This window comes from Anastrepha obliqua, chromosome 5, assembly GCF_027943255.1.
Source record: "Anastrepha obliqua isolate idAnaObli1 chromosome 5, idAnaObli1_1.0, whole genome shotgun sequence".
NCBI lineage: Eukaryota > Metazoa > Arthropoda > Insecta > Diptera > Tephritidae > Anastrepha > Anastrepha obliqua.
The window spans coordinates 48812980-48825322 of record NC_072896.1 but is presented as its reverse complement, the minus strand read 5'-3'; the positions used below and the strand labels follow the sequence as shown (position 1 = coordinate 48825322).

General features: G+C 37.3%; 1 protein-coding gene across 1 annotated transcript in view; it reads left to right on the top strand.

Moving 5' to 3' along the window:
* The first annotated feature begins 630 nt into the window (after positions 1-630).
* The window catches only part of LOC129248732 (hemicentin-1), a 106550-nt gene continuing 94837 nt past the window's right edge, over positions 631-12343 (top strand). The window contains exons 1-3 of the mRNA XM_054888349.1: positions 631-679; positions 4146-4367; positions 11578-11696. Coding sequence (XP_054744324.1) covers positions 631-679; positions 4146-4367; positions 11578-11696 — 390 coding nt within the window. The remainder of the gene's footprint in view (positions 680-4145; positions 4368-11577; positions 11697-12343) is intronic.

The window sequence follows — 12343 nt, the reverse complement described above, 5'->3', positions numbered from 1 at the left end:
GCCCCATTCTATGGCAAAGCCACTGCTACAACCTGGGGCGATCTGATATCAGGAGGGCTCCGTTAGATGGAATCCTTATTTAGTCTCCCCGCTGCCAAACACACCCAATAGGCATCGGTCGCATCAGACCTTGGATTGAGGAAGTTTTTTTAACAAAGTTTACGTCTTCGGTTTGTGTGGTTCGCGGGAGATCTACTATCCTACCTTCTATATCTGAAGGTGTTCCCCTATCCACCAGCTGGGGACGCGCCTTCTAGGGATGACAGGCTCCCTCGAGGGTAAAACAAGGGGTGATTGCTATCAGAAAAAACCGTGTCTATCATTTGGTGCTTTATGCACGGAAACTCGAACGTGAGCACTTCCGAATAGTAGTCACGCACAAACCCATTTGACTCGTTGCGAAAATTGGACGTTTGCTACATTATTGCGATCAGTTCTCCTTTTTACATCAGATAATATAATATACGTACTTGAGAGCTCGTCTAGAGACATTGTACGACACATCATTAATATACTAATAATATACTATTGTTTATTGCAGTACTTAATAATATTAATTGATAATAAATAAACAAATATAAAAAAAAAAAAAAAAAAGTTACGTTTTCGATAGTGTTTTCCACTGCAAGTATGGCAGTGTCATCCACAAATGTTTCAGTTACTTGGCGATTTGCCGATGGTAAGTCGTTGGTATATACAACAGATATAGCAGAGGGCCCAAAATGCTTCCCAGTGAAACACCTGTGTTTATATTTTTTAGAGCCGAATATTCATTTTCGTGTTTACGTGAAAACACCTATGAGAGAGCACAATGAGATATGACGAGAGCACCTCGCAGTATTGTGTAGGGAGCATTGGCTTGAGTTTCTGGAGGAGCTGTTTGCGCCATACTTTGCCGAAAGCTTGCGGAACAGCAGAGAGCGCACTTTTTTTCTCCATAGCGCTTTGATGAAGGTTTCATTGATGTTTTCGGAAACCGAATTTGTGAATAAGAATCAGATGTTTATTTTCAATGAATGACTGTAGGCGTTTTAAAAGTATTTTTTCAAAAAAATTCGTTGGTCAAATAGACAATTCAACTTTTCCGCAGATTACGAAGCACATCAGCCGTGATTAAATTAAAACTGGGAGACGTTATAAGCTCAATTTTGTTTATTTTCTCACCAAATTTATTGGCGTAACAGGAATTTTTATTGCTTGTGTACTTTTTTAAGTTCAATTTCGTTTTCATCTCTGGAGATCTGGTTTGTTGCCAGCGTTTCTGTAGTTTCTGTTTTTTTGCTCCCTAAGTTTCTGATAAAGAGGTCATACTTTTTCTCATTAGAGTCTGTTTTGGTGTGGATGGAGTGTTCCATGCTGCCAACTGTAGTTGATGCGTAAAATGAAGCACTGCGTCATCAAGCTGCTCGCCATCAGTGATATAACTGTATTTACTGCTCGAGCTGAACTTGAAAATATTTCTAGTCATTGATTAGCTTTGTCGCCCTCTGGTTTTGTGCTGCAATTCGAAATGTAAAAGCCTCGAGGCCGTCGAAAATAGTGGAAATATCAGGCAATTAAAATGCCAGACAATCACCTAGCCAAAGTGGTAGGAAAACCTACAGCAATGAAACCCACAGAAAGACCGCTAAAGAGATCGAACGAATGATGTGATATTAATCCTTTTGCATCATCGGAAGGAATAATCCGCGAACCAAAAACTCTCTTTTATCAGCAAGAACGGAATAATCTGCAAATTTTTTTTTTTTTTAAGTTTGGTAGGTAGGTGAAATGGTTGAAGTACCAGTCTGGCACTAAAGCCCCGTTTTGATACCATTATGAGACCTACAACAGGCAGATATCTACAGCCAGCCAGAGCTGTTGATATAATGGAGTAGATTGATGGAATTTAGTATTATAATATATATTGTACTGGAGCCAAAGGGTTTTCGAAATAGCACATGAAGGAATGGAGCTCCATCTTTTCTGCGCTTTCCTAAGAAATAATTTGTGCAGTTCCTCTTTAACAACTATCAGGTGGATGCCGATGACCGGGTAGGAGATCTCTGAGACCAATTCAGTTCCCTTCCTGGCGCGCTCATCAGCACTTTCAATTCCCTCTATGTTCTTTTGTCTTGGAACCCAGATTAGAGAAATGTTGCCTGCACACCTAAGAGATTTGATCCCCTCCTTACTGGAGTTTACTAGTTTCGTTCTCCACCATGACTATCGGAAAACTGTTAATATTTTCCTTGCTGCCGTGTTCCCTAATCATTTTACATGTATGCAGGATCGCAAAGGCTTCTGCTTGAAAAACACTAACAGTGTTCGGCAGTTTAAAGGAGATAGATAAACTGGCAGATTTAGAGAAAACCCTTGCTCCGACTCCCGATTCCATCTTGGAACCGTCAGTGAAGACAGAGCAAGCTTCGGTGCAGATTGTCCCCTCGATCCAATCCTGCCTATCCTGATGCCAATGCATGCAGCCCTTTGCACCCTCCCCAGTTTAGTAATAGTATTTCCCTTCCGAAGAGCTTCCCACCAAACCAGGCATCCATGCGTTAAAATAGGCAAAACCTCTGTGCTGTGTGCTAAAATTTGAGGAAAATAAATAATTTTGGCAATCTGGTAACATCCTTTTTCATTAAAACAAACAGCAAAAGTCTTGCCGATGCAAGGTATTATGGGCGCAAAGTCTTTTGAGTACATCGCACATATCGAGCGGCGATTCAAAAATATTTTTCTTATCGTTATTGCATTTTTGTTTAAAGCATCCAAGTAAATGTTGTGTAAGACAGGTTATTATCCGAAATAACGCATTAACAAAAAAAAATTAGCTTGAAAAACTTTGTGAATATTTAAAAGTAAAATCATCGTGCTAAAACTTTTTTGACTGGTATTTTCATGATACGAAATGGTCACTCTAAGATGTTCTGCTTTAATTAAGCTGAACACTGTACCACTGCGCCTATCTTTATATGCACAATTTTGAGCTCAAAACGGTTCTCATAAGACAATAAAAAAAATCAGTATTAATTTGCTCTTTCCGCAATTCCGCCTTTATTAGATAAAAATGTTTAAAGAAAAAAAATTCATAAGGAAAACAATGTTTAAAAGACTAAAAATGAAAAGCACAGAGTTTAGGTGCCTCACCGCTAGGGAAATGACATTCAAAAGGAAATTACGCACGTAAATAAAATTATAAATACATACATAAGAAAATTATAAAAATATACTTTAATATTTGAAAGAAAAACTCAGAACGATTTACAAAAAATAACGGCACTGAGGAAGTTTTTAGTAAGCGCCTCAATCTGTTCCTGTTGCTTTCGCCATGAAGCGGCTGCCCCAGCTGCAATTCAATTGAAACATTTGAGAAGCGGCAACAAAAGAGAAGAAGTGGGGATGGATACTTAACACAAATAAAACTTATTTTCCCCTCCAAGTAGCAACCGAAAAATAAATTAGAGTGTAGTGCTAATAGTAGATTAAAAAAAAAAGAAAATAAGTAAATATAAAAAATAAAAAATAAGAAATAAAAATATAAAAACTATAAAAAAGAATTTAAAGTAAATGTTTTGTTTGCATTTTCTCTCAAATTTCTTTGCAGAACTTGTTTCGGTTTTTATGGCAGAAGTTTGGATTGCTGCAGTTAATGTGCACCAGTACTACGGAGTAAAAGTACAGCAATTCACCGTACACAGAGAGCTATAAAAATATCAGTGAGTGAGCCGAGTTGCAAAAGAAGCTGCAAAACAACTACAACAATATAAAAAGTAATCACAATAAAAGCAAAAACAAGCAGTGCACGCAAGAGTATAATATTATAAGTAGGAAATGCAAATAAAGTAGCCATAAGCATTTACAACAGCAAGAACAACAAACGTGTCATTGTAAAACAGTAAAAAAAAAAAACAGAAAAAAAGGAAAAACAGAAATCGTACGCTTGGACACCTGCGTCTCAAAGCTTCAGGTGTGACCTGCAGCAAATGTGTAACTGCAAAACAACTGCACATACGTCATCAACAACTACAACTGCAGTGAGTTAGGAGGCGAATAGGCGATATTGGCTACTTCCATTATTCCCACCTTTGCTTTCCTGCGCCCCGGCTTGAATATATGCATATGTATTCTAACACATCTAGAGTACGCGCACCTTTTTTCAGCGACGTGCGCCTTCCCCTCGACGACTATCAATTCTGCGCTCATTGCACTCACGGCTGCTAAGCACATTGGCTTCACCGTCGCCACCACCGTCGCCGTCGTCGTCACTATGGGTCAGTTTAAATGTTGCTGCGTAGGCACTTTGTGGAGTAGCGTTTTTTTGCTACTCGTCACAATCGGCTACCGGAGTGGAAGCGGAAGTGGCACGCTCGTGTTTGCACAAGGTAGGAGTCAAAAGCACATACACATACACATGAGCGCGTTAACATGCTGGCACTATTGCAGCCACGTTTGGCCTTTTATGTGCTTACGCGTGCAAAATAGTGAAAGCATTTATATGCATACAAACATACATAGATATATATATGTACAGTGGGGTGCACAAATGAGTACATGTTAGTACTCCGTACACTTCCAAGTGCATAACAGTAACAACAATAAAGCAATTCGCAAAATTTTTTTTCAATTTAATTTGTTATTAAATTCTTAGTAAAATAAATAATAACACAAAACAAAAAGGAACAAATTCTAGGAAATAAGCGAATAAAACAAAAACCACTTCTATGTACTCAATTTTGCACTTTTCACCAATTGTACGGATAGAGTATGTTTTTAGTATTTTGTCCATAAACCTTTATTACGTATGACATTTTTCATACGGTTTGGCATACTTCTTACTAAATTTTGTGTAATTTCAGCCGGAATAATTTGCCATTCGTGCTGTACACGCCGCCACAATTCGTCTGTATTGGCTGGGGCTCTTTGATATTGTCCTAACCGTCTTTTCACGATTGACCACAAGTTCTCAATCGGATTGAGGTCAGGACTTTGAGCGGGCCACTGCATTACCTCGAACTTTTGCCCAGCTAGCCATTCTTTCACAATTTTGGACGTATGTTTGGGGTCGCCATCCTGTTGAAATATTATTTCTTCTTCAGGATAAGCGGCTATGTCAACAAAATGGGGAAGATGAGTCTTTAAAATATGCAAATATTCCTCCTTCCTCATTATTCCGTCAATTTTTTGCAATGGCCCAACTTGCCACCACGTGAAACAGCCCCACACCATGACGTTTCCGCCACCGTGTTTCACCGTTTCTTTAATATGGTGTCTTTGTATGGTTTCTCCGGGACGGCGCCAGCAATACTGCTTACCATCGGACTGAAACCGATTAAATTTTGATTCATCTGACCAGATTACCCGCTTCCAGTCATCTTCAGTCCAATTTTGGTGTTCCCTGGCGAACTTCAACCGCGCCTTAACATTTCGTTCCGACAGTGCAGGTTTTGGTTTTTTTACCGCTGAGATATAGCCGATGTTATGAAGGGCTCTTGCTGCAGTCCATCGGCTAACGGGTTTGTTTATAGCTATAGCCGCGTCCTTTGGGGTTAAACATTTGTCCTTTTTCAATTGTGACATCATGACACGTGCATCTGAATCCGTTAAAAGTTTTCGGCGACCTCTAACTTGTGCTTTAGTGACCACCCCTCTCCTTTTCTGGACTCTTATAACCACTGATTGGCTTATGTTCAGCTGCTTGGCTATTATTCGCGTCGCGGAACCAGCATTTGTCATGGATATAACACTGTCCTCAATTTGTCGCGATAATTTCTTCATGACTTTAATTACGTATTAAATTATTTCACTAACTTCCTCTATTTTATTCAATTTAAATGTGCCGCGTTCACAGTTTGCTTTAAACTAAGTAATCTTAAAATTTTCGAGAAAAAAACCAACGGTAAATAAATTTTTTCGCTGATATTATTGAGAGAAAACTGAGATTTTGCAGGTGCAAAATTGAGTACATAGAAGTTGTTTTTGTTTTATTCGCTCATTTCCTAGAATTTGTTCCTTTTTGTTTTGTGATATTATTTATTTTACTAAGAATTGAATAAAAAATTAAACTGAAAAAAAATTTTGCGAATTGCTTTATTGTTGTTACTGTTATGCACTTGGAAGTGTACGGAGTACAAACATGTACTCATTTGTGCACCCCACTGTATATCTACATTTACATACATTTGTACGCACACATTCATACACAGGCACACAAAATCCGCGCATAGAAATTTTAATTTGAAAATTGTGCGCAAATATTTGAGTTCAAAGCCTCGTTTTTTCTATTTCTTAACTCTTTCCCTGATAATATTATTGCTATGCATAACATTTTGCGTTAGTTTATTAATTTTTAGTAGTCAGCCTTAAAAAACAGCATTCATTTTTTCAATCATAGTTGTACAGGTATACGTAATTTACGAATATTTCCGAACCTATTTTTTTATTGTGCAAAAACGCATTTTGAATACGTGGCTTGGGACATACCCGAGTGAGTTCGTGTGGGACTACCATTCAATATTTGCCCAGTAAGGACATGGAAAAGATAGAATTGATAAGATGAAGATGAAGATTTTTTCTAGGAACACTTACCTTCTCGACAGGTAATTGTTAGCCTCAGATTGTGGAGTAGAAAATGAAAAGAATGAACAAATTAACATTCAAAATTCACTTCCTACTATTCCGTTCGTAATTACATACTCGCATATACATACTAGGTTGTTCAATAAGTTATGCTTTTCGATAAGAAAAACACAATTTTATTGCTTCAAACTTTTACACTTTATTAGTCAGTATAGTCTCCCTGAACATCAAGACATTTGTTCCAATGAGATTTCAATTTATGAATTGCATGCCTAAAGTGAAAATCTGAACAGGCTGCAAAATACGCTTCCACAGGTGTTATGACCTCATCATTTGATGAAAAATGCTTTTCACGCATGCAATTCTAGATCTGGAAACAAGTGGAAGTTGCCTGGGGCTAAATCTGGTGAATACGGCGAATCCTCCAAAGACTTTTTCCTTTTGTAATCAGGTATTTTCTTCACGAATTGTTTTCTTCAAAGACATTAAATGCATTGATGTGAACCACCATAGGGAGGACTACTTGCAGGCGACTTCTATACAAATTGACGACTTTAGTGGACATTTAACCCTTTCTGCCATATACTGCCCTCCTAAACATAAAAACTCTAAGACACTATATTTTGACTTTCTTAAAACTCTTGAAGGCCGTTTTATTGCGCGCGGAGATTTCAAAACAAAGAATACTTTTTTATGGGGATCCAGAATAATTAACACAAAAGGAATAAACCTTTACGATGCAATAATAGAAAATAAAAGTAACTTTTTAAGCTCTGGAGAACCAACTGATATGCGGAAGCGACCTGATTTAAATGACTTTTATATTACGAAAGATATTAAAAGTGAGCAACGGGAAATAATTCCAACCTTTGACCTCTCATCTGACCATTGTCCAATATTATTAAGCTATGAAACCAGTCCTATCCTAAACTACAAAACACATAAATTGATCAATAATTATACGATCTGGAATTTTTTTTTGTGCAATTATAGTGCAAAGCTTTAACATTAGCGAAAAAGAAATAGACTCCGCAATTGCATACTACAATGGCAGTATAGTGTATGCAACAACAACCTCCACACCCATAATCAAAATGAGTAACAACAAATACAAAATATCCCATAAAATCTTGGAAAAAATCAAAGAAAAACGAAAACTAAGGCAATAATGGCAATCTGAACGTTCATCAGATATTAAAAAAGATTGAATATAACAACAAAAGAAATGAAAGAAAAATTTTAAAAATATATCCCATTACTGGGAGATATCAGAGCTAGAAACCATACACTATGGAAGGCCTGAAAAAAAATCGACAAGGTAGTTATGCACCAACCCCCTCTAAGGACAAGACAAATTCTTGGGCGCGAACTCCAAAAGAATCATTAAGGGGTAACACCACTCTACACGCGTAAAATAAACACGATTTTTAAAGAATTTTTTTGTATAGAAAGGGAAAACAATCACTCTGATTTGGGAAGTTATTACTTATATACTAAAATACAAAACTACAAAGTTTGATCGAAAAATTTTACAAAATGGCGGCATTGGAGACATTTTTGTAATGTGGTTTCTCTTGAAGGAGCTCCGCGGCACGCAGCACAGAGGGTGCAAATTTTAACCTGGAACAAGGAAATTTTTTTTTTCTTAATCTAGATAAGAATAGCTAGAGAAACACGTAGGGGATTTAAAAAATATTTATTTTTGTGGAATTAGCAAGGATTTGAAGGAAAAAACTCTATTTTGGACTAAAAAACGGCACTTAAATAATTATAACAATCGTTTAAATTAATCTATCGAAAATCCCCTACGCTCTTCTCTTAAGAAGGTTATTATACAGACGTAGTGAAAAACCTGATTAAAAATATTTAAAATTGTTTGAGTTATGCTGCGTGCCAATTTCAGAAAACGTGTTTTGAGAAAAACGCGTTTAAAGTTTGGAAATTTGGAGAAATCGTTAGGTATCAGTCACTAACGCTTGGTTAAAAGCTTAAAATATTTATGAAATAAACTTCGGTAACGTATAAAACTTTTTGTTCTGTATTTTAAAAGGTTCAAATAATAGTTTAAGCTTATAAAAAAAAAATTATTTTTTGAAATTTCTACAGTGGTGTTACCCCTTAAAAAAAAAACAAACATTGTACTATTGAACTCTATATTTTGTTCAGTTAGATGTAAGTTTGTAATTGAATTATGTATATATTTTCATTACCATTTTTAGTTTTAGTAATCAGTCTGGAATTATATTTTCTTGACTTTTTGAAATAAATAAATAAAAAATACAGAAATTGAGCACATTCAGCACACTCCACGATGTATTTTATGCAGGATTTCCAAGGATGATAGATTACCGGCCAGCTATGGTCAAAAACAAAATTGTGAGAGTAACTTCGGTTGCCATGACACAAGATTCTCGGATTCCCTCGAATTCAATGCCCTTACCTACGTTTTTCAACCATAAAATACTTACATATATACAAATTTACAGGCATAAACCAACACACAGTTTTCAATAAAATTACATGTATGTAAAATGTATTCCGATATGTACACAAGACGCATTAAAAAAAGAAGCCGAAAAGGATGTAAAAAGCTCTCTCTATTAAGCAAAAACGAACTGTTTTCGTCAATTATTTTTGGCGCGTTTCTTCTGGCAGCCCGCCATGAGCGCGCTCTCTCAATTTTTTCTTAAACAAACAGCTATGATTACGCCTGTTGCGTCAACCAATCAGCTGATTCTCTCTAATTCCCTGAGAGCCGGTTAATGACCTGATCTCTGACATATTTTCACTTATGTACGAGTGCAATACTCGTAGTTCTATTTTTGCCACCGATGTCAAGCACTCACTTAGATTAATGAAAATTATGGGCAAGTAAGTAAAAGACTGATGAGAATTTAGTCAAAGATTCATATACAGTCAGCCAAACAGAGGCAAATTTATTTCAAAAATGCGCTACAATGTCATAATTGTCGATTTTTTCGCGAACTGATTTTAAAGACATTTCCCTCATTAGCAATCGACTGTTTGGATTTTTATTTGTCAAGTGGACTCCACAGTCATCCTCAGACCCTTAACTGCAATTTGACCCACTTAGAATTGTTTGACGATTACGTGTACTCAAGTATGAATAGTTTGAAGTAGTTTCAGAGTGTCTCAAAAATCTTGAAGTAATTCATACTCTTTCTCAAATACCCTAAAAGCCAATCCTGCAATAAAATCAGATATTGAAGAAGTGAAATCAATGTACAGCGTGTCGATGGGTCGTCACCACCTTACTCATCACTCACGTCAGGTGGGCTTACAACCGGCTGCCAAAAGGGCAACGGGACTGTCTGCGGCGCTGATATTGACCCGAGCCCATCTGTTGCGCAGCTCACATGTATGTATGTATATATTTATAATTGGCACATATGTACACCCTTTTTGGGTGTTTGACCGAGCTCCTCCTCCTATTTGTGGTGTGCCTCTTGATGTTGTCCCACAAATGGAGAGACCTACAGTTTCATGCCGACTCCGAACGGCAGATATTTTTATGAGGAGCTTTTTCACTCGGAGGTTTGCCATTGCCTGCCGAGGGGCGACCGCAATTAGAAACAACTTTTTCTTAATTTTGGTGTTTCACCGAGATTCGAACCTACGTTCGCTCTGTGAGTTGCGAATGGTAGTCACGCACCAATCCATCCAGCTACGGCGGCCGCAGTTCACATAGTTAATATTATTATTAGGCTACTGCACAATACGAGCAAAGTAGATCTATTGTCCAAAGGATGCTGAGGTACCCTAAATTTTAAGGCTTTTTAAACATTTTAGCGGGTGGTACTGCCGCTATCAAGGTTCTGTAGCCTGTTTCTGCCCAGAGCAGGGCATTCCCAAAGAATGCGTTCTGAACTTTTAGTGTCCATTTCACAGAATTGGCAGATGATTGTCTCAGAAAGGCCAATTATTTTTCAAGTGGCTGTAAAGTTAAAAGTCTCAAATTTACTCTGCTAAGTGAAAGTAGATTCCCAGAAATTCCTCTGTCCGGCGTTAGGAATTAGGAGGGAGTTTCGCCAGTGTTCAAAAACTTCTTCACATGGTTAAGCAAACATAAAATCTTCAGCATGAAATTAAAATGAATAATTAATAATTGCAGCTATAAAATACTTTTAAATAAAACCAATACTTCAAATTAAAATGTTTTACATTATTTTTAAATTACATGAAATACTATTCAAGTATTGAACAGTCAACGAGGCCTTCGTGCAAACTAAATATGTTATTGAAATCGTTTTCTAACACGAAGGCTGTATTGATGTTTTTCATATATCACCAACACAGTCTCCGTTTTTTCGTAAATAAGCCGCTTTCAAGGCCCTTGTTACGTCAGCCAATCAGCTGATTCGTTCAAATGCGCTGGGAGCCGATTAACGGTCCGATCTTGGTCACACCTCTAAAATTCTTTACACATCGGTTCACCAGAACAGCGAAATGAAAGGTTCGATAGCAAAACTTGCTGAAAATAAAAATCCATTAAACTTCAAGATTGCCATATGGGGTTTAATTTTCTTTTGTTATTTAGCCTAATGTGTCCGAATGCCTACAAGTAAGAATACAAAGTAATTCGCAAAAAATCTGCATTTGTTATATTACAATGGTATGTATTTAGTTTAAGCGCCATAGAAACAGAGGAAAAAATAGCATACAAATGCATAAAAATACACACACACACTTATATACATAATAATAGTACTTTAGAATTTCAGAGGTTCATACAGCTTAAGTGAGCAATCGCAAAGTGCACTAGATGGCTTGCAGTCTTGTTGTTGGAATTTATAGTCCAGTGTTGTCAGCAAATTTATTTGTGCCACACATGTGAGTTGCTCACTTAACCGCCCATTCTCACTTGACGCCACGGTGCACAAACACACCCACCATACACGAATGTCCGCAATATACAATCTTCCATATTATACTCACGTTCGCAATCCATTCAACCGAACAACTAACCAAACGGGCTGTCATCACTTCCATTTGCAGGCCATAATCAACCAGATGAGCCGGAGCCCGAGTTCTTGGCGCAATTGACCAACTTTACAGTGCCGCAAGGGCGCGACGTCTCATTCACGTGCGTCGTCAACAACTTGGGCCAGTACCGGGTAAGTACGAACATTTATGCACCTTCTAAGCTCCATAAGGACATCCATTTAAGGAACTTATACATACATACATACATACACTCGTATAAATGCTTGTCTTTATATACGAATATGTGCGGTTATATCCGGTTAAATTCAAAAGTACAGGGGACATGCGGCATTTGTACGAATGTGAGTGTTGCGTTGCATGCATAACGGTGCCAGCGTTGCAATAAATTATTTTGCACTCTCTGGCGAAGAGCACGTTCTTCGTGCCGAGGGTGGCAATATTTATGTGTGTATATGAGTGAATGAGTGAAGGCACGAATGGCTGACCTTAACACGGCCTTTACGATGGCTAAAAAGGAATTGGAAGTATATGTAGGTGCGTACCATGGTGCAGATGTTCATACACACACGCATGTGCATACGTACATTAGTGTGAGAATGTGTGCACTTTTGTCACGCCTGAATGAAAATAAATGAATTACTACCTTTTAATGAAGTTTTATAGAATTTTTTTAGAAAAATAGGGCACATAATTCAAAATAATAATGAAATGCACTGGATACGGAAATTGATTAAGTTATTTAATAAATAAATAATGCCCAAAACCATAAAAAATAACCAGGTTCTTACGACGACTTATCACAAAGGCAGCCAAGAAG